We start from the raw sequence: 18,716 nt of genomic DNA, 5'->3' as shown, positions 1-18,716 counted from the left end.
TCAATGAGGTTTTTCCAGGGTGCTTTGAAAAGTTCCTGTATCTTTTCATTTAATTTCTCCATGAATATTTTGATAGCCCCCTGTATTGATCTCATGAGTTAAGGATCAATTCATAACATGATAAATTAGAAAAGGCAATGTATCTTTGTGAAAACTGTGTTCCCCAACTCAGAAAACTCACTGCCATTGAGTCGGTGCTGACTCTTAGCGACTCCTCTGTGGTTCCAAAGCTGTAACTGTGTACATGAGCAGAAAGCCTAATCTTCCTTCTGAGATGCTGCTGGTCCTTTTGAACTGCCAACCATGTGGATCGCAGCTCAGCACATAACCACTGCACCACCAGGGCTCCATGTGTTTCACCAAAGGGCACCTTATATTAGCGAGAAAGCATATAATGAACTAAAAAAATAACTTTTTTGTAATTTTTTTTTCCTGTACCTGGTTTAGATTAAAAGAACCCTGGTGGTGTCATTGTTCTGCATTGGGCTGTGATCTGCAAGGTCAGCAGTTAGAAGCCGCCAGCGGCTCCTTGGGGAAAGACCAGGCTTTCTACTCGTAAATTGTTGCAGTCTTGGAAACTCACAGGGGCAGTTCTATGACAACCCTGCCCCATAGGGTTGCTATGACTCAGTATTGACTGGCAGTGAGTTTGGTTTAGATGAGAAGCTCCTTCTATAATGTTTTATTTCTAAGAAAAATTAGAGGACAAGTGATCTGAGACGTATCTTCCTATAAGATGAAGAGAATGTTACCTGTTATGTCTACTTCAAAGGGATTTAAACTTAAATACAAACACGGCAGACTATTTGTAAATGTCTCACACTCTTTAAGCCTCCTAAAAAGGCAAGAGTTGATGTACTTTATAAAGTCTGAAGAAACACCTGGTTTGATGTACAAGCTGAGGGCTTAGTGGTTACATATTGGGTTGCGATCTGCAAGGTCAGCAGTTCAAAACCACCAGCTGCTCTTCAGGAGAAAGGGTTTCTGCTCATATAGTTATAATCTCGGAAACTCACAGGTGTAGTTCTATCCTGTCCTGTGAGGTTGAATCGACTCAGTGGCAGTGAGCATAAGGAATGAAAGTATGCCGCCAGCCATGGATTATACCGCAAAGCCCAATTCCAGAGCGTTGCCTCTGGGAGGAAGTGTGTAGTATGCTATCCTTTCATTTCGGTGTTCTACCAGGAGGTTTTCTTGCAAGGTCGGTGTCTTTCATATTTTTCTTATTCCAGAAAGATGAAGGGGATGTCCAAACATTCACAGGTGGCTGGGATCAGAAGTCCCGGCAAACATCACAGATGGAAAGCCAATCGGGATGGACATAGAGCAGTCATTGAATCAGGCAGTCCCTCTTGTGAGTCCAAACCGGACGGTCCATCGGAGACAAATGCAGATCCCCTGGGTGCTTTGGCGAACAATGATTCTGGTAAGCTAACCAGTTGATTACACACCATCTTATTCGCAGACATTTTAATAGCCATTAAAGGTGGTTTCCCGCTTACAAAGAGCCCCATTCCAACCACTTTGTGTCCCTCTGAGTCAATGCTGACAGAAATGGAATGCCTCCGCCCCTTTAAAAGGTAGTTCTTTCTTACTGCCTTTTACTAGCAGTGTCTTTATAAATTCAGTCTTCATTTGTCTTTGTATAAGCTTAAAGATACATACATATATATATAGGGGGGAGACTTAAAAATTCATGGAAAACATTTCACATTCTTTTGATTCATTTTTCCACAAACTTTGAAGCTCCCTTGTATGTAAAAGAAGACACAAATCAAAAGTTTACTCTGATGAAGAGTTGGGTGATGTTGACGTTTGTCAATTGAAATAATAATTCCACTTATGGGAGGATCTAAATCATTTGAATTGTCCAAACAGTTTATATTGGCACGTAATCCGTACCAGACAATTCAATAATTTAATCACATCAAGAAGAATTGTACATTCTTCATAGGTTTTGTGCTATTTTCCATGAATCTGCCTATTAGCTATAGCAAAGCGATCAGCCTTTGTATCCCTGTTTTCAAGGAGCCAGTGCCCTGGTTTCGTTTAGGAAACTCAATCTATGTGGCAATGTTTTGAGCAATAAGTCATAATACTGCACATCTGCAAGTGAACATCTGAGACAGCATCAGAAGTCACATGCTGCAACATCCTATAGCGCATGTTGATGAGCTAGAAATTAAAAAACAGGCCACTCTCAGTATCTTTCCTCATAACTCAAATATATCGTGAATCAGGAGCTGCTTGTATATAAAAAAGTAGAATGATGTTTTGATTTTAATACTGATATCTTAAGAGCCTTAATGTTGGCACATTTTTTTTTTAGTTTTGGGTGGGTATATGGGAGCAGGCAGGGTATAGGAAGAATAATTAATTATTAGATGCTTTTATAGTATCGTACAGTCTTGGAAAATCCCTTATGATTGTTTTAAATGTAGGGATACACGTAGTTTTAAATTTACTCAAGAAAAATATTTGTCATTCCAGTAGCAGGCAATGTTGTGTATGCTATTGAACACAACCATGATCTTTTTGAGTAAATACTCTTAATTCATTGCCTCTGAATAAGTAATACTGTTCCTCCTCAGTGTATAGAGTGTATTTACATGAAGGAGCTTCAAAAGAGTTGGTGCAAAATTCTTTTAATGTTTTGCACAATCTTTTGAAACCCCCTTTATCTTTTTAGGGAGCCCAGATGGTGTAGCAGTTTCATGTTGGGTTGCGATCCTCATAGTTGGCAGTTCAAAACCACCAGCAGCTCCAAGGGAGAAAGACTGAGCTTTCTACTCCCATAAACAGTCTCAGAAACCCACAGGGGGGTCACTTGGAGTCAGCATTTACTTGATGGCAGTGAGTATATGTTTATGTCTCATCCTTAAGTAAAATGGATTGTAGACCTTATAATCCCATTGCTGCCAAATCGACTCCAACTCAGTGACTATAGGGGTCTGGAGGCTGTAAATCTGATAACGGGAACAGAAAGCCTTCTCTTTCTCCTGAGGAGTGGCCAGTAAGTTTGAACTGCTGGCCTTGTCATTAGTTTAAGGTGACCAGATTTTAACATTGGTAAAGCAAAACATCATTGATAAAACTCATACTGCGAAATAGCTATATGGCAGCCAAAAACCCGTATACCCTAGCTTGTCGTACATTCTTTCCAAAAATCGGGACTTTTTAAAAATGCTGCGGGACACAGGAAAAAATTGTTTAAAATAGGGACTGTCCCGCCAAAAGCGGGACGTCTGGTCACCTTACATTAGTTAATTACTTAACCTACAGTGCCACTGGGGCTAGAACTTAAATGGCATGTTTACTCCTGTTTATAAATTTAAAAATGGAAGACCCAAATGCTATCACATGGATATCATTCAGCTCCATGCTCTTATTTCTTCTCCTGAAAAGTTAAAACACTTTTTGAGCATTAAACTCACTTTAAGAATGAAAATCTCCCAATTCCTTCTGCTTTTTGCTTGTTTTGTTTTTTTTCTGGCTCTGAAGTCGATTCTAGCTCAGAATAGATTATAGCCCAGACATTAGCCATTCACCTTTAGACAAGACAGCTGTTGAGGAAAATCTTTATCGCTTTGGATCCTACTTAGAAGATCATTGTTTGATCACATGCCTATTGCACTCTTAGACATTCTAGAGAGGATTTGGGCGGAGACTTGAGAAGCCTCTATTTTGGACTCTTCCGATCTGAATAGGATTGATTTCTGCACTGACCCTCTCTTACTTTCTTGTACATCTAGTGTGCTAACTGGTTATGTACTCAAGTTTCCCTACCCTCCCCCCAATCTTTTATGTTTGGATACCTCATTAGCGGGGACCCACTCGATTTTGTTGCTGCTGTTTAATATGCGAGTATTTGCTGGTTTCCTGTGTTGTGGTCTTCGACCCCAGTTTGAGCTAAAAAGAAAGCACTTTCCAGCTGCTTCCTCGCTGGCATTCTATGATGCTCCGGCTGGTCAGTGGTGTGGCACTGACCGTGTGTGACCCAAGTGTCTCGGGAGCTGTGTTATTTCCCACTCACAGTGACTGTCGGGCAGGGTAGAACTGCCCCTTTGGTTTTCTGAGACGGTAACTCTTAAAGGAAGTAGAAAGCCTCTTTCTCCCACAAAGTAGCTGGTGGTTTCAAACTGCTGACCTTGTGGTTAACGCCCACTAAGTAACCCATTCTCCCACCAGGGCTCCAGTCACAATATTAGTATACAATATTAGACATGTGGTGTGATATTGTATAGCTGTTGCCGTAGTGGTTATGAGTTGGGCTACGATTTCCATGGTCAGCAGTTCAGCAAGAGACAGACTGGGCTTTCTACTCCTGCAAACGATTGCAGTCTCGGAAGCCCACCTGGGATGCTCGCCATGAGTCAGCAGGAACGTGACGACAGTGAGTGGGTTTTGTTTTGGGTTGCCGTAGAACACGGGACGTCACTCTTAGCGCGCACTGGCACAAGCTGGGTGAGTTTCTGGTTTTTAAAAAGCAGCTGTTGAAAGTAAACCTAAATTGTCTTAACACATCAGCTATCCTGAATATCTGTCTTTTAAGAGTTGAAAACTAAAAATTCCTGTTTGCTGGGCGACGTTTTCACTGTGTCGTGTTTTCTTTAGGAGGCTTATTGGATAAATCCTCTTGGAGCTTGTGCTCCATAAAAGCAGTGAAAAGGGTGCTGTGGGCCAGGGTGGAGGGAGCTGGGGTGCGAGGGCAGGATGTGGGAGCCCCCCTTTGCAGGGGCGAACAACCCTTTCACAGGGGTCGCCTGATTCATAACAGTAGCAAAATGACAGTTATGAAGTAGCAACAAAAATAATTTTATAGTTGGGGGGGTCACTACAACATGAGGAACTGTATGAAAGGGTCGTGGCATTAGGAAGGTTGAAAACCACTGGTTTGCGGTCTTAATGGGAGCAGATAGTCTCATCTTTCGCCCATGGAGCAGCTGGTGGTTTTGAACCATGGACCTTGCAGTTAGCAGCCCAACCTGTACCCAACAGCACTAGCAGGACTCATTTTAAGTTTGTTTTCATCATCTTCTTTGTTGCTATTTTTTATGTTGGCATTTTTAGTATTGAGAGGAGCTTTAGCTGCTTTTTCAAAAAGTGACTGAAGTTTCTGGAGTGGTATTTTGTCAGCCAGCTGCAGTGCCTTTGGCACACACGCTCTTTCCAGGATAGCTGCTAAATGCTGCCTTCCAGCTGCTCGGGATGCCCAGGCCCTGAGCATACTCTGCTTTTCAGATGGCACATCTCCGCAGAGGGTGTTCGGACAGTGTCCGGAAAAGCCGTCGATTGGCCACTTGGCCACCCTCCTTCCTGTTCTTCTTCCCTTTGGGGGGCCCGGTGAGTGTGGAGGTTTTTAAGATGATCGCTGTTCAAACTGCTGGCCTAGCCGAGCGCTTAGCCACCGTGCCTCCAGGGTTAGCTGCCTGCAGACACCCTTGTGTGCCCGCACATAGATCTTTTGGCCGGTTTGCTGCTGCAGTCCGAGGTCGGCCGGAGCAGTCAGCAGCAGTGCCTTTTCCTTCCGCCCATGTCAGTGGCGCTGTTTCCCTTCCTCCAGCCGTGTGCACTTCGCCTCCTTTACCTTTCTTGTCCTGAAGTTTGACGGGCGGTCCTGTTGTGTAGAGAGTCACTATGGGTCACTGATCAAACAGAACCGAAGAAGCCGCCGCACACTCGAGGGTGCCTTCCAGCGCAATCCCTGGAGGGCCTGCCACTGATGCGCATGACCAGCCCGGCCCCACCTCCGCGAGGGCAGTTCCAGGACTGCAGATCTGTGTGGCGGCAGACAGCCTCGTCTTTCTTCCGCGGAGCAGCTGCAGGGCCCACAGCACTGGCCTTTGGAACCCTTAATCTGCTGAGCCCTTCGTGAACATTCGTTTCTGCCCATTTGCTTTTGCCTGAGGAGTAATACGATTCTGGGTCTATTTTCAGAATAGAGCTGACAGCCTCTGTTGGCAGATTGCATGTGTGAGAGGGAGAATTAAGGGTGAGTGTTAGTGTCTGGCTGAACCGTCAGGCAGAGTTGACATTTGTTAAGACAGACAACAATGGGGACTGTTTGGAGTAGCCCTCAAGTGCGGTGGTTTTTGGACATGACAGGCTGTGGTGCCTGTTTGGTCTCTGAGTGAAGATGCAGAACAGGCCGCTTGGTGGCTTACCCTGGAGTTAGTCAGGGAACTGGAAAGTAGAAGATACAAATGTGTGACTCATCGGTGTGCAGATAGTGTTTTCAGATTGGAGAGGACACGAGGTCGTTTGGGGAGGGAGCGAATGGTCCCTGGGCACACGAGCACACTGGGAAGACTCCTCCGGAGAGCTGCATGAAGGGGTTTGGGAAGCCAAGTCAAAAATGTCTCCATGTCAGTTCTATATTCCAGTTTGCATCTCCTGCCAGCTACAGCGCCACTCTGCCACTGAGTGCCAGCTACAGCGCCACTCTGCCACCGAGTCAATGTGGCCGCCAAAGTGTCCGGAAGTAGAAAGCCTCCTCTTTCTCCTGAGGGTCGGCTGGAAGTTGCCAAGTGCTGACCTTGCAGTTAGCTGCCAATGTGTAGAAGGGTGTTAGAAGAAGACCAGGATTTAAACTTGACCCCAACTGTTTTGTAATTCTGTTCCGCCCTGTGGGGTCACTAGGAGTTGAAATCCGCATGATGGCCATGAAGGTGATCTCACTTCACTTAGCAGCAATCCTGTGCTTCTTTTGGAGAACTCTGTGAACTTGCAGGGAAGGTGTCGCTGGCGCGGCGTCTGAAAGACTCTTGGGAGTCATGCTGGAATGGGCCAGGCAGTAGAGATAGCTGTGACCAGTGCCGCTCTGCAAGGAGCAGTTCCTCGGATTTCTGAAGATTGGCTTCATTCCTGTGATGTATAGTGAAAGCGATACTTCATGAAGCTTAAATGAGATTTTGTTTTTCAAGAGCGTGATACGCAGGCACTTTTTGGTCCCCTCTCTTTGGAACTTAGAAAGACTGCAACAACTTGGCCTCTGATCTTTTGAGCAGTGGGACAATCTACTTAGCATTAGCATTATGGTAGATTTCTGTTTATTCGCCCGTGACCTATGTGTAAGCATAAAAGAGGCGTGCTTTTTCTTCTCTTTGTTAGGTAGGAGAAAGGTAAGCATTTGCTTTTGTGGGACAGGAGTTTGGGAGGTGCGATGCTGAGTAGCATGGCAGTGGGTGAAGGAGAGGGGGCTGCCTGTACCCACCAGAAAAGGCAGCATCAGCACACAGGTAATAACAGTGCTCCTCCCTTCCCTGGACGCTCTGCTCTCCCCTAGACTGAGGTGGTGAGCAGAGACCGCTTAATGGATGTAGGTTGAGCTGGTTCATTCGATAGCCTGATTGTCCATATTCTTCAGTCAGGCTTTCTTTTTATTGGTTGTCTAGAATGGATTTAGTACAGTTTTAGAGCTGCCAAAAATAGATGTAATAGGTAGTGTCCTGGGGCTATAGCTAAGCCACCTCGGCTGGATCAGACACGCCACCTTTGGCAGGCCCTTAAGACCGCTTGCTAAGTTCTCACGCTTGACTTGTTTACTGCAGTTCTTAGAAGTTCCGAATAATAAAAAGGCTGGGCACTCATTTTCATATCACTCTTTGCCGAAGCTGAAATCTGTAGGATGGTTTAATTACTGTGTCCTTAAAACCATTCTTGAAAACAACAAAATGGGTAGATATTTTTATGTTCTCTTAATCACCACGTCTCATGTTCAGAGTCAGCGAAATGAATTTCTGGCCTGCCTACTAACTGTAAATTAATAGCAAAGGCTGTGTGTTGAGTTTTTAAAAGGCCCAAATTCTCTCACCTGTGAAGCGTGGTGAAGTGCTGAGCTATGTATAACTTGCTCACACTCCTCTTGGGCAAATAGCTTCTCTGATCCATGACTATTTAGATCATAGGCCCTCAAACTTATTTGACCTACCTCCCCCTTTTCATGGGGAAAAAAAAGTAAAAAATTACTCTGCACCCCCTGCCAGTTAAAAGCATTTGTACCATATAGCCCATAATCCAGGATAAAGTGGAGATATCTATTTTGCAGCGTGCGCACCCCCCCACCCCACCCCACCCCCCCGCCCTCGGGATCATTCCAGTGCCCTGGGTTGGTAATATTCTATTCTGGGGAACACTGATAGATTTATATCGTTTTCGTGATAAAAAATTCACATAGCATACACTTCCGTAGTTAATCGCTTTTTTTTGTTGTTGTTGTTAATCGCTTTTTTTAAAGAGTTGCATATACACCATCACAGTCAGTTCTAGTGCTCCCTCCCGGCTCCCGCATTCATTGTTTACTCCCCAGTTCCTCCCCCCACCCACTGCCTCCCCGAAACCATCACGTCAGTTGTTGTCTGTGTGCGTCCACGCCTGTGCTTCTTGAACTAGGAAACATAACAGAAGCAATAAAAAACAAAACAGGAGAAAATAATAATAATAAAAAGATAAAAATAAGGAGTAAGAAAGAAAAGACCACCAACAATATTAAAAAGCCAGAGAATTGCTGATATGGAATAAGCAGAAGTAGTTAAGCCTAGAGCAAATTCAGGTTGGACCAAGAGGGAGGTCAACTGACCAAGTATACCATAGTTTGATCCACAGTAATTAGCTCTGTCTGAGAGCAAAGTTGTTCCGATTGTTCGGTTGGTGATCTCTTCATGGAGGTGAGTATTGAGCAGGGCCATGTTATAAGTACTAGCTGTTCTTGGATTGCAGCTAGAATTAAGTGGGAGCCCAGAATCCATCGGTGTGTACACAGGTTATGAATGACTCTGATTTGCTTTAGAAGTTATATTTTCATTTTATGACACAAAAACTAACAACAAAAAGCAACCAAACAAAAAAGAAAAACGTTGTCGATCATCCCCCTGGGGTATACAGCAATTGTATTGATAACATCAATGATTTATCTAATGGCATAGTATATAAGGTGCTGTTTAAATAAGTTTATATGAGTGTAGTCCAGCTGCGAAGTGCAGTGTATGAGTTGTTGCTTTGTGCAGATGGAATTCTTAAATGGTTGAGCTCTATTTACATTGAGCATGGGGGTTGTTGCTAAGGGAAATTTTCCTGTAACATTCCTGACAAGCACAGATCTTTGCCTGTTAGATTAATGCCTGTTATTGTAATGCAAATGAAGCATTGAGATTTATAAATTTATAAATATATGATTGCTCTTTGATTGGATATCCACCAAGCCAGGGTCCCACCCAAGCCCTAACATCTGCCATTTCCACAGTCTTGGAGTGGCCATCATTTACATTCTCTGTAAAGTCCTAAGGCCAAAGGCCATTCATTCAGCTTCCACGTCAAGTCTTTGTGGTGTGGCCCTTGGGGGATGCCATGTTCCCTGCAAGGCCAGAGTCTCAGGTCATCACAGTACTTGGTCCATAGCATGGCTCACTGAGGGTTAGGTAGAAGCTTATTCAATGTGTCTACCCAGGAACATAGAATGAGTTTATTCTCCCTTTAGGTTCCCTACAATAATTGTTCAGCATCCCTTCCAATGTGAGGTGGCTCCTCCCCATTTCCCCACCTTACCCACCAACAGAAATACCAGTGCCTCCTCCGAAATGTAGATGCTCCCTCTCCTGGTCTTCACTTGATTTCCCAGGGGGGTGCCCCTCTCATTCCTATGGAGGGCCTGTTGCTTTGTCGCAGCCTTGCCCAGTGTTGTTTGGATCAAGAGGGTGGTCTTCGCCCTTTATCTCCCCTTCTTGGGGGTGTGGCCCCAGCCCACGTGAAGTCTCCTCTCTCAGGGTGGTTCTTACCAAGTGCATAAGGGGTGTGATGTTTGATTCATGGCCAGTAGGCAGGCTTTTTCCCTCTTTGTTTGGAAATGGCCTGTAAGATTTCATTGGTAGGAAACACTGATTTAGATGAAGGGAAAAATTTTTTTTGTAGGTCTGGAATTTGATTTTTGGAAAAGTGGGAAAATGGGCAGAACTTTGTTTTTAATAAGTAAGATGTGGAGGGGCTTCCTGCTTTCTTTTATGATGGAAATCGTTTTGATTCTCCTGTTGGAAATCGTTTTGATTCTCCTGTTCTCATCTTGGATGCATTTCCATTCTGTTTCAGAGTCGGATAAGGAAGACAAGCCACCCAGAACTGTCGTACCCAAGGAAGTGACCCCAGCCCTGTGCTCCCTCATGAACAGCTATGGTAGCCTTTCAGAGTCAGAGAGTGAGCCAGAAGGTACGTCATGGTGTAGGTGGTTAATATTGGTAATTGTTCTACTGCTTTTTTTTACCATCTTTGTTGGCCTACCGTGCATCAGTAGCTTATAGGGTACCCATTTTTAAAAGAATTTCATCTTCAAAGTCCTTTTTCATTTGATACAGAAATGAAGTTCACATGAGATAAAGGACAGCTGGAGGAATGGGGGAGATTTGGTGAAACAAATGCAACGTGTTTGCGGGAATAGGAAGGGAGAAAGTGCCCACGGAGAGAATGGCGGGAAGACAGCACTACCCGGTAGAGCCACAGTGATGGGCTTCTCTGTCAAGGTCCTTTATGAGAGTTTCTCCTTCTGGAATGTGCTGCCATAAAGGGTCTTATTCGGAGAACGTACAACCCTACACTTGAAGTTGCGTTGGCCTATATATTTGTAAACATTAAACGAACTGGAATCGTTTCACGAGTCCTTCTGAGAAGTAGCAGTGCGCAGGATACACATCTTCTCCGTCAGGATTCTGCACAGGAGGGAATGTGTGCAGCTTTCTCTAAAACGTGTTGCTATAATAAACCAGCCAGCTCTTCACCGTACTTCCTGTGAAGTATGGCAGTGTTTCATCCAAGGTTGTTAGGGGCTACGTTGCATTAGAATGCGTTGTTAATAGTCCAGCGTGTGCTTAGTGAGTAAGTCTTTATCTTACTAGTGTGGCAGTCTGGCTCTGCATGGGAATTGTATTTATGCTTGACCAATCATGAGAACCCACATGCTTGTTTCTCAGTACCTGCAAAAATAGAAATATGGAAGTTTTAAAGTGTATGTATAAAATGATGGGATGTTCTGAATTGAATTGGTTAAAGATGGAAGCCCTTTTAATGTTGACTAGAGATAATCAACAGGTGGGGGGTGTTGAATAAGGAAGCAGTGAGCTTTTATAGGAAAAATCATGTTTAAAGCTGTCTGTAATGTGAAGTGTGTTTTAAATTGGGCCTTGGCTTCCTATCATAGCTTGTTAAAAGCTACTTGCATTTTGAAATATAAACTACCGTGGCCTCGCAAAGTATTCTTTACCACATGGTGCGGCTCCTATCTAACATGTCATTTTAAGAGCAGGCCTTCTTTCACTCTTGCTTCTAATACACTGATAGGAGGTGGAGTGACCCCTTGAACACGTATTAATCTTCCTGCTCATCCGTCAGAACAGGTGATGGATGGTAAAGGGAACTACTGCCAGATTCCCGAAGCCGACCAAACACCTGGCACTAAACGTTCCTCTCAAGATGAAATCTGTAATACCTTTGATACTTAAACTTCTTCGTCTTACGTTTCTTGCCACTTTTAAATATGAAGAAAGGATGGAAACTGGAAGGGGTCTTTAAGGTTCAGAGCCTGGTGGTGTAGTGGTTGCACATTGAGCAGTTGGAAATCCTGCTCGGGAGAACGATGAGGCTTTCTACTCCCGCGACGAGTTATCGCCTCGGAAACTCACAGGGCATTTCTACCCCTCTTGTAGGGTCACTTTGAGTCAACACTGACTGGATGGCAGAATTTGTTCTTGCGGGGGTGTGGGGGCCATGGAGAGGGGGGTGTTAGCTTAAAGAGGGTGTGTTTGCAAAGTTAGTATGCTGCGGAGCTCAGGGCAAACCTTGGTTCCGGAACTGAAAAGTCTAGAGAACCCTTCTATTGTAGTCTTTCTCAGTGTGGCATTGGCCTCTTGCACAGCAATGCACAGCGCGATCTATTTCTATAGATAGCAGAATGTTAGCTATAAAAAGATGTCTTATTTCATCTGAGTATATTTTGTCTTACTGTTAACATCCCTTGCCTTATGGGGGATGCCCTTGCTTCACATTGATGAGTCTTAAGAATTGCAAATTTCTAGCTTTCAGTGCTAATTTTGGGCTGTAGGACAGTATATTGACACCAGGAAACTTGGAATAAATAAGCCGAGGAACAAAGTGGACTTTCTCTGATCCATAAAATAGTATCTGGGAGACTACATACGTCAGTTAACGATGAATGGAAATCGGTGTAGCAGATTTTAACTAGGAATCTTCATAGTTATGAACTGTCTCAGCGTGAAAATATATAGGCAGAATTAAAAACAAACAAACCCCCCAGCCAGGAGTCAATCCTGACCCTTAGCAACCCTGTAGGACAGAGTGGGACTGTTCCTTAGGGCTTCCGAAACTGCTCTGTAGGCCAGCAGAGCAGCTGCTGGCTTCAGCTGCCGGCCTGTGGTTAGACGCCTGGTGCTAGTCCACTGCACCCCCAGCGGACCAAGTTTCACTCGCTGCCATCAAGTCCATCCCAACTCACTGCGACCCTGCCGGACAGACTGGACTGTCCACAGGACGACAGCAGGCAGCTGCCAGCCCTTCTGCTAGCAGCCACGGTGCCCGGCGCCTAGTTTCGTAGCTGTCTGCCGGGGTCAGTTTGGGTGGCTTGTGTCTGTCAAACAACTTTATCATGTAAGTTGTCGACATGTAGTGGCTTAAGGTTCACAGCATTTTTTTTAGATCCCTGTGATTGTGTTCCTGATTCAGTTCCTAGTATCATTTATTACTTTTTTCCTTCCCCAGCCTTGCTAGATGCTTATTAGTTTTGTAACTGTCTTCAAGGGATCAACTTCTTATTTTTCCCTATTACGCATGTTTCTAATTTATAAATTTCTACTTTTTACTCTTTCCTGATTTATTATTTAACCCTCTCTGCCTTTTAATTATGGTGTTTAGACTAAATTTAACATAATTATTGATATGATTGTTTACTTTGACTATTTTAGTACTTTTATTTTCGCTTATCACATTTTTCTTCTTTTTCTGCTTCATTTGCTTCTTTTCTTAAAAAATAAGAAATAAAAAAATAAATAAATAAATAAATAAGAAGAAATACTGGTTTATTGGCTGTACCATATATGCTTTAGGAGTTGCCCTAGGGTTTTAGTTTATATTTTTAATTTGTCACAGCCTATTTTCACATATTTTACCACATGAGAACTTTACAGAAGTATTTATATTTTCTTTCTCTTTTTTTGTACTGCTGTTATCAGAGGCTTTATTTCTACTAATATTATAAATCTTAAATAGACAATTATTATTTTTTTCCTTATACAGTTAAGAAAAAATGGTTTTTAGCATTCATTCACATACTACTTCTAGCACTCTTTATTCCTTGATGTAAATCCAGGTTTTGATCTGGAATTATTTCCTTCCTAGTAGCTCTTGGTAGCTCTTTGTGGTGGTCTCGTTCATTGGGGCAGGTATGGCTTCCAGTTTGAAGATCACTGGGATCCATGTAAATGCTTTGTAAAATCTCACAAAGCTTTAAATGGTAACGTACCCAGTAAATGCCCGGGGCATGAATGAGGTGGAGTTGGTCACGGTGGTGGTGTTTTTAAGAGTTTTACTGCTTTTGGTACTTCTGTTTCATCACACTTAGAAACTCCCATAAAGAAGGAAGCGGAAGTGCTGGCAGAAAACCAGGCTCTTCATAGCAGTCCTCAGGAGAGTCCAAGTCAGCGTGTCAAAGTGGCTGCTACAGACGTCTCAGAAGCCAGCCAGAAGAGCCCAATGAAACATTTTAAAAAGACAAATCCCAAGCAGAAAAAACAACCCAATTTTCACACATTGTTTCAACCAAGAACACACCATCCAAATCTCCTGGAAATGGTAAATAATTTTTCTTGACATTCTTACGTTTGTATTCCTACATCATAAACCTAGAACAGTAACTTTTCCCAAATGTGTATGGATGCACATTTTCAGGTTCCTCGAAAATTCACTTATGTATATTTGTTCTGAGGTTTTATTTGACATATGTCTGATGTTCCATAAATGTGTAATAATTATACCTTTGTTTAAAGCAGCTTAATATGAAAGAGTCTAGATTTGACTGGCAAGGAAATAATAGATTTAGATTTTTAAAGTTCTTTTGAAAATACAGTTAAACAAAGTGGCAAACTAAACAAGAAGAAAGGTTTGTAGTATAACATCTGTTCACAAATACATAGTTATGGAAGTAAAAGGTGTGGTTTTTATTATTATCACTGTCATTACTTTTCTTTGGGAACACTTCATTCTTTATTTTTTATGCCTTTGCACCCTTCATCTCTTTGATTAAGGATTTAATCAGAATATTTATACGTATCTTATGTGTGCATGATTGGTTTTATTCTCAGCATGATGTGCTGAAATAAGTGTCTTTCTTCACAGTTACATGCAGTGCATTGTTTTGATTGCTAAGTAATGGCCGTGAAGCTGTTCAAGGGTTTTCACATTGGGCGATTGGAATGTTCAAAACTTGTCACTGAGTCACAGTCGCATCGACACTCTGTGACTTGTCTGTTTGCTCGTCAGACAAGTGCGTATGCGGATGTGTCCTCGGGCTCCTCTCGATTATGGTGACGGGTCATGTGGACATGGTCGTGGCTTTGGCTCCTGGAGCCATAGTGTAGTGTACACACTGGTGTGTTGTACCCTGTGTTCATCCGACTTCAGAATTAAATCATCCTTTTATAAAGCTCTCTGAGCTGTGTGTTCAGACTACATTAGTGACAGTGGAAAAGAAATTGAGGAGTCGCTTTATCCTTTGGGGCAGATCTGTGATTCCCTGGTCACATGCGTATTCCTTACTGCAGGGATTTTTAACTTTCTTTAAGGTACAGTAAGCCCCCAAAAGGCATAAAAATAAGATTGTTGATGTCTTCTAATTTTTTTCTTTTACTATTAATTTCATCATTACTATATGTAATGTATCTATCTAGCTTGCCAATTTCTGCACTGATTATAGCTTTAGGTCTAAAGGTCCACTTAAATGTGATTTTTAGCATAAAGAATTGCAGACTGTGAAACCATTTTGTCTTGCTATTTGTTAAATGTCCCTTGAATAGCCCCAAATGTGAACATCTGTGCTGTTTTAAAAACTAGATAATCTTTGTTAAGTTAAAAGGAAATGTTGCTTTTTTTCTTTTAATAGCAAAATAACGAGAAAATATAATACATAGGAACCTTAGAAAGTTCACGGAGAAATGGAATATTTTCAGGAACTTTTTTATGCCTGCTCATTTACGTCTCTTCTTTCCCCATGTTCTTTATATAAGGAAAGCACACTCGATGTTTTAGGTTGTGCTTCTTGGAGATGTTTTATTTACCAGCTGATGTGTCTGTTGTTGTCATTTCAGCTTTTGGCTCCGGACATCAGACATGAAAGGAATGTGATTTTGCAGTGTGTTCGGTACATCATCAAAAAAGACTTTTTTGGACTTCATGCTCCTGTGGAAACTGAGGGCATATCCACGACTGATGTTTCCGCCCGCGTACCTGAAATGTGTAAATAGTACCCTCCTGGAGATGGCGGAGAATAGCCCCCCACCTTTTCTCCCCCGTCATTTCTTTTAATACATGCTAATAAATGTAGCACTAATTCTTAAGGATTTGTCTTTATTGTTGGGTATACATTATATGTAGGGGCATAAGTTTCAACCTTGTTTGTATTTATTTAACTATAGCAAGAAAGGAAATTTAAAAAACGAAAGAGATCAAAGTAATACGATTAAAAGATATTGCAATTCAGATTTTCCCTATTTATTTCAAAGGATATGTGTAAATTCATTTACAAGCACCATGTAAACTAGCTCAGGTATTGAACATTTACAATATTGATACAGGTATATATTCTGTTTTTGTTTAAATTCGAACTAGAAACTGGTTTTGGAAATAATGTTCGGGTTTACGGTATTTTTATTCAGAAACACCTTCCACGTTTGTTTGCCAACTGCTCCCGCCAACTGGGAGTTATTCTCTAAGCCCTGCCGTGAGCATTTTTTTTGTTACATACTACTGAAAAAAACCACCATAATAGCCCATTTATCAAAGTGTGGAAGTAAAGTGGGCAATTTTGGAATTACTGTCAAACACATGAAGAAGGAGCGGGTTATTTGGGTACAGATGCAATACAAAATACATCCCATGGAGGTGTGTGCATTCAATATGAAAGTAAAGGCCTTCTTTATTCCTGCTTCTCGCATTTGCTCAGCATACGGTATAAATGTGATGAAAGGATACAATCCTGATGCTCACCTTTCCTGTGTTTAAGCCACTCAGAATTCCCTGTGCTAGTTGATTGACTGCCTCTGGGTCCTTGTACAGGTTCCTCATGAGCACAATTAAGTGCCTGGAATTCCCGTCCTGAACATTATTCATAATTTGTCAGTGTGTTAAATCCAGGGAGACTCGTGTATAAGAAACAGCTTTAGAAAGCAATTGAATATTAAGAAAACAGCCCAGTCCAGGTCAAGCCCATAAATCCAGTGGTAGAAAAGCATCTCAGTGCTGGCATGGGTCTCCACATGATTCCTCCGTTCCAGGGCTCTGGCTCCATCAGCCTCTCTCCATGTAAGGTCTCCCAGGGAGTGCCTGTGTCCTGCCTCCAGCGAGCTATTTATCTCCTTAGCGCCTCCAAATGAGGTCATCAAGCTGTGCCCTGACTGACCACCTAAACTCCACCCCTTCACTCTTCAGTCTCAAATTGACAACAGATTATATAACTACCAGTTAGTTTTCTCACAATTGAATGCCTTTCCTTTAATAATCCATGAATGCACGAGACAGACTTTTTTTTTTTAATTCTCTTCCTGCTCCTCCATGAGCCTCACACAAGTGACAGTTCAGAAGCTCACAGACAGAGACAGGTCTAACCTGTCCTGTTAGGCATTGATTCGATGGCAGTGAGTTTACCCCATCACGTGGTGGAAATGATGAATACTATGGCTAGAAACACCATATCAAGTAGTTTGCTACACTGTGTGCATATTTAGATGTTTGTGAATATGTATATTTTAGAAGTTTGGAAATGCAAAACCAAGTTGACAGCAGTAGTATCTTGGGAATGTGGCGGGAAGGGAGTAAGAGAACAAGCCTCATATTTTACTGTATTTCAGTTTTCACTACAAGTACTTGTATGTTATTTTTGTCATTAAAAAAACTAAATACCAGAGTATTGAAACATACAACAAAATGCAGTGTGCTATTGTAGGTGGACGCCTGGAACAGAAAACGTGCTCATGGGAAACTAGTGAAATCCAAACCAGTTTAGTTAAAAAGTAAAACGAAAAGACTCAGACATAACTATACATAGTTGACCTAGGACTATGAGGAAATGGTGATAGTACCTTTTAACCAGAAGTGAAAATCGCCAGAAAGCAAAACGTGGAAATCTTCCTGTTGGTCTTCCCGCTGAAGTGTACAAAGCCTGTGGCTTACAGCAACGAGGTCTCGAGTCAGAATAGGCTGCGTGGTGGTTTCTTGGTTTTGTTTTTGTTGGTTGGTTTGAGGTATGAAAGAGAAATCAGACACTTGTTGCTTTCTATGAAAAGACCCAGACAATGGCCTGAGCATTAAGCATATTGGTGTTTCATAGAGTGCAGTGCATTCTGGGACACAGTCTATGGAAACTCACTGCCATTGAGTCAACTGACTCAGACACAGCTGTAAAGAAATAGAATTTGGATTCAGGGTCTATTTCCCAGGCCCCTCTGCACTTTCCGAATCTCTGGCTTAATTAGTCCATCTACTGGCATATCCTCATTTTCTCTTCTCCCAAGTTTGGGAGATAAGTAACCTTGCTATCCAACTTTCCACAAGACTGCCTGTAGGAGGCTGTCACGGAAGAAGGCAATCCACTGAAGTGACACAGCGTGGCCACAGATGGAAGTGCTATCTCAGGCTGACCCTCGGATCCATTCCAGTTTGATTCCTCCAGCAGTGTTTTTGGACAAAAGACTTGAATAGTGAATTCGAAATGGAGGATTCAAGAAAAACTGCCAGACCAGTTCCATCAGAGGCTCCTCCTGGCCCCAACGCCCACCTCCTAGTTGTACCTGTCAATCCTACAGCCCTTACAGCATGATAATTTTCACAATTAAAAGTGACCTTTGCAGCGTTTTACACTCTGTTTCAGAGTTTAAATGTCTTTAGCAAAAGAACAAGAGGTAGGTGATTATGGTTGTTACATAATCTTGTGTCAACTTGATATTAAGAGTGAAAGGGTGGGGTTTAGCCTGTCAATCAGGTCACAGTCTCCTTGTGGGTGTGGCCTCATGAGGATTCTGGGAAATTCCTCTCTTTCTCCAGGGAGGTCTCTGCTTCACCTTCCTGTTGACAAGCCATGTGGAGACATGCTGAGACCTGAGCCAGCCATATGCTGGAGGCCTGCACCAGCCCTCTGATGCTTCCACCGGCATGGGATCCACAGACTTTTACCCACCAGCCTGTGATCTCCCTACATTTGGCATCATTGCATGCGCTGCATGAGTCTGAAGAGGAATTTAGGGGCTAGTAACAGACATATGGGCTAATATTGCACTTAAGGACTTGGTCTGAGCTGGGATGTTTTCTCAATATACAATTACTCTTTGATCTAAAGCTCCCTCTTACACACATTAGAGTATCTCTGGATTTCTCTCTCTAGGCAACTTGGCCTAGCACAGTGATGATAATAGTAAAACCAGTAGGCTGGGTTGTGCCTTTAACTGGGCTGAAAA

The 18,716-nt window shown here is 42.7% G+C and overlaps 1 protein-coding gene across 1 annotated transcript in view; it reads left to right on the top strand.

The window, feature by feature from the left end:
• NUFIP1 (nuclear FMR1 interacting protein 1) overlaps nucleotides 1-15,605 on the top strand; it is a 28,493-nt gene extending 12,888 nt beyond the window's left edge. Inside the window, exons 7-10 of the mRNA XM_013005982.2 lie at nucleotides 1,233-1,426; nucleotides 10,081-10,197; nucleotides 13,616-13,845; nucleotides 15,357-15,605. Coding sequence (XP_012861436.2) covers nucleotides 1,233-1,426; nucleotides 10,081-10,197; nucleotides 13,616-13,845; nucleotides 15,357-15,512 — 697 coding nt within the window. The 3' untranslated portion in view covers nucleotides 15,513-15,605. The remainder of the gene's footprint in view (nucleotides 1-1,232; nucleotides 1,427-10,080; nucleotides 10,198-13,615; nucleotides 13,846-15,356) is intronic.
• The last annotated feature ends 3,111 nt before the right edge of the window (nucleotides 15,606-18,716 follow it).

This window comes from Echinops telfairi, unplaced genomic scaffold, assembly GCF_000313985.2.
Source record: "Echinops telfairi isolate 266 unplaced genomic scaffold, ASM31398v2 ScPeMD7_11;HRSCAF=52, whole genome shotgun sequence".
In the NCBI taxonomy this organism is placed as follows: domain Eukaryota; kingdom Metazoa; phylum Chordata; class Mammalia; order Afrosoricida; family Tenrecidae; genus Echinops; species Echinops telfairi.
The sequence above is the reverse complement of the archived record's forward strand: the minus strand, read 5'-3'. Positions and strand labels throughout refer to the sequence as shown.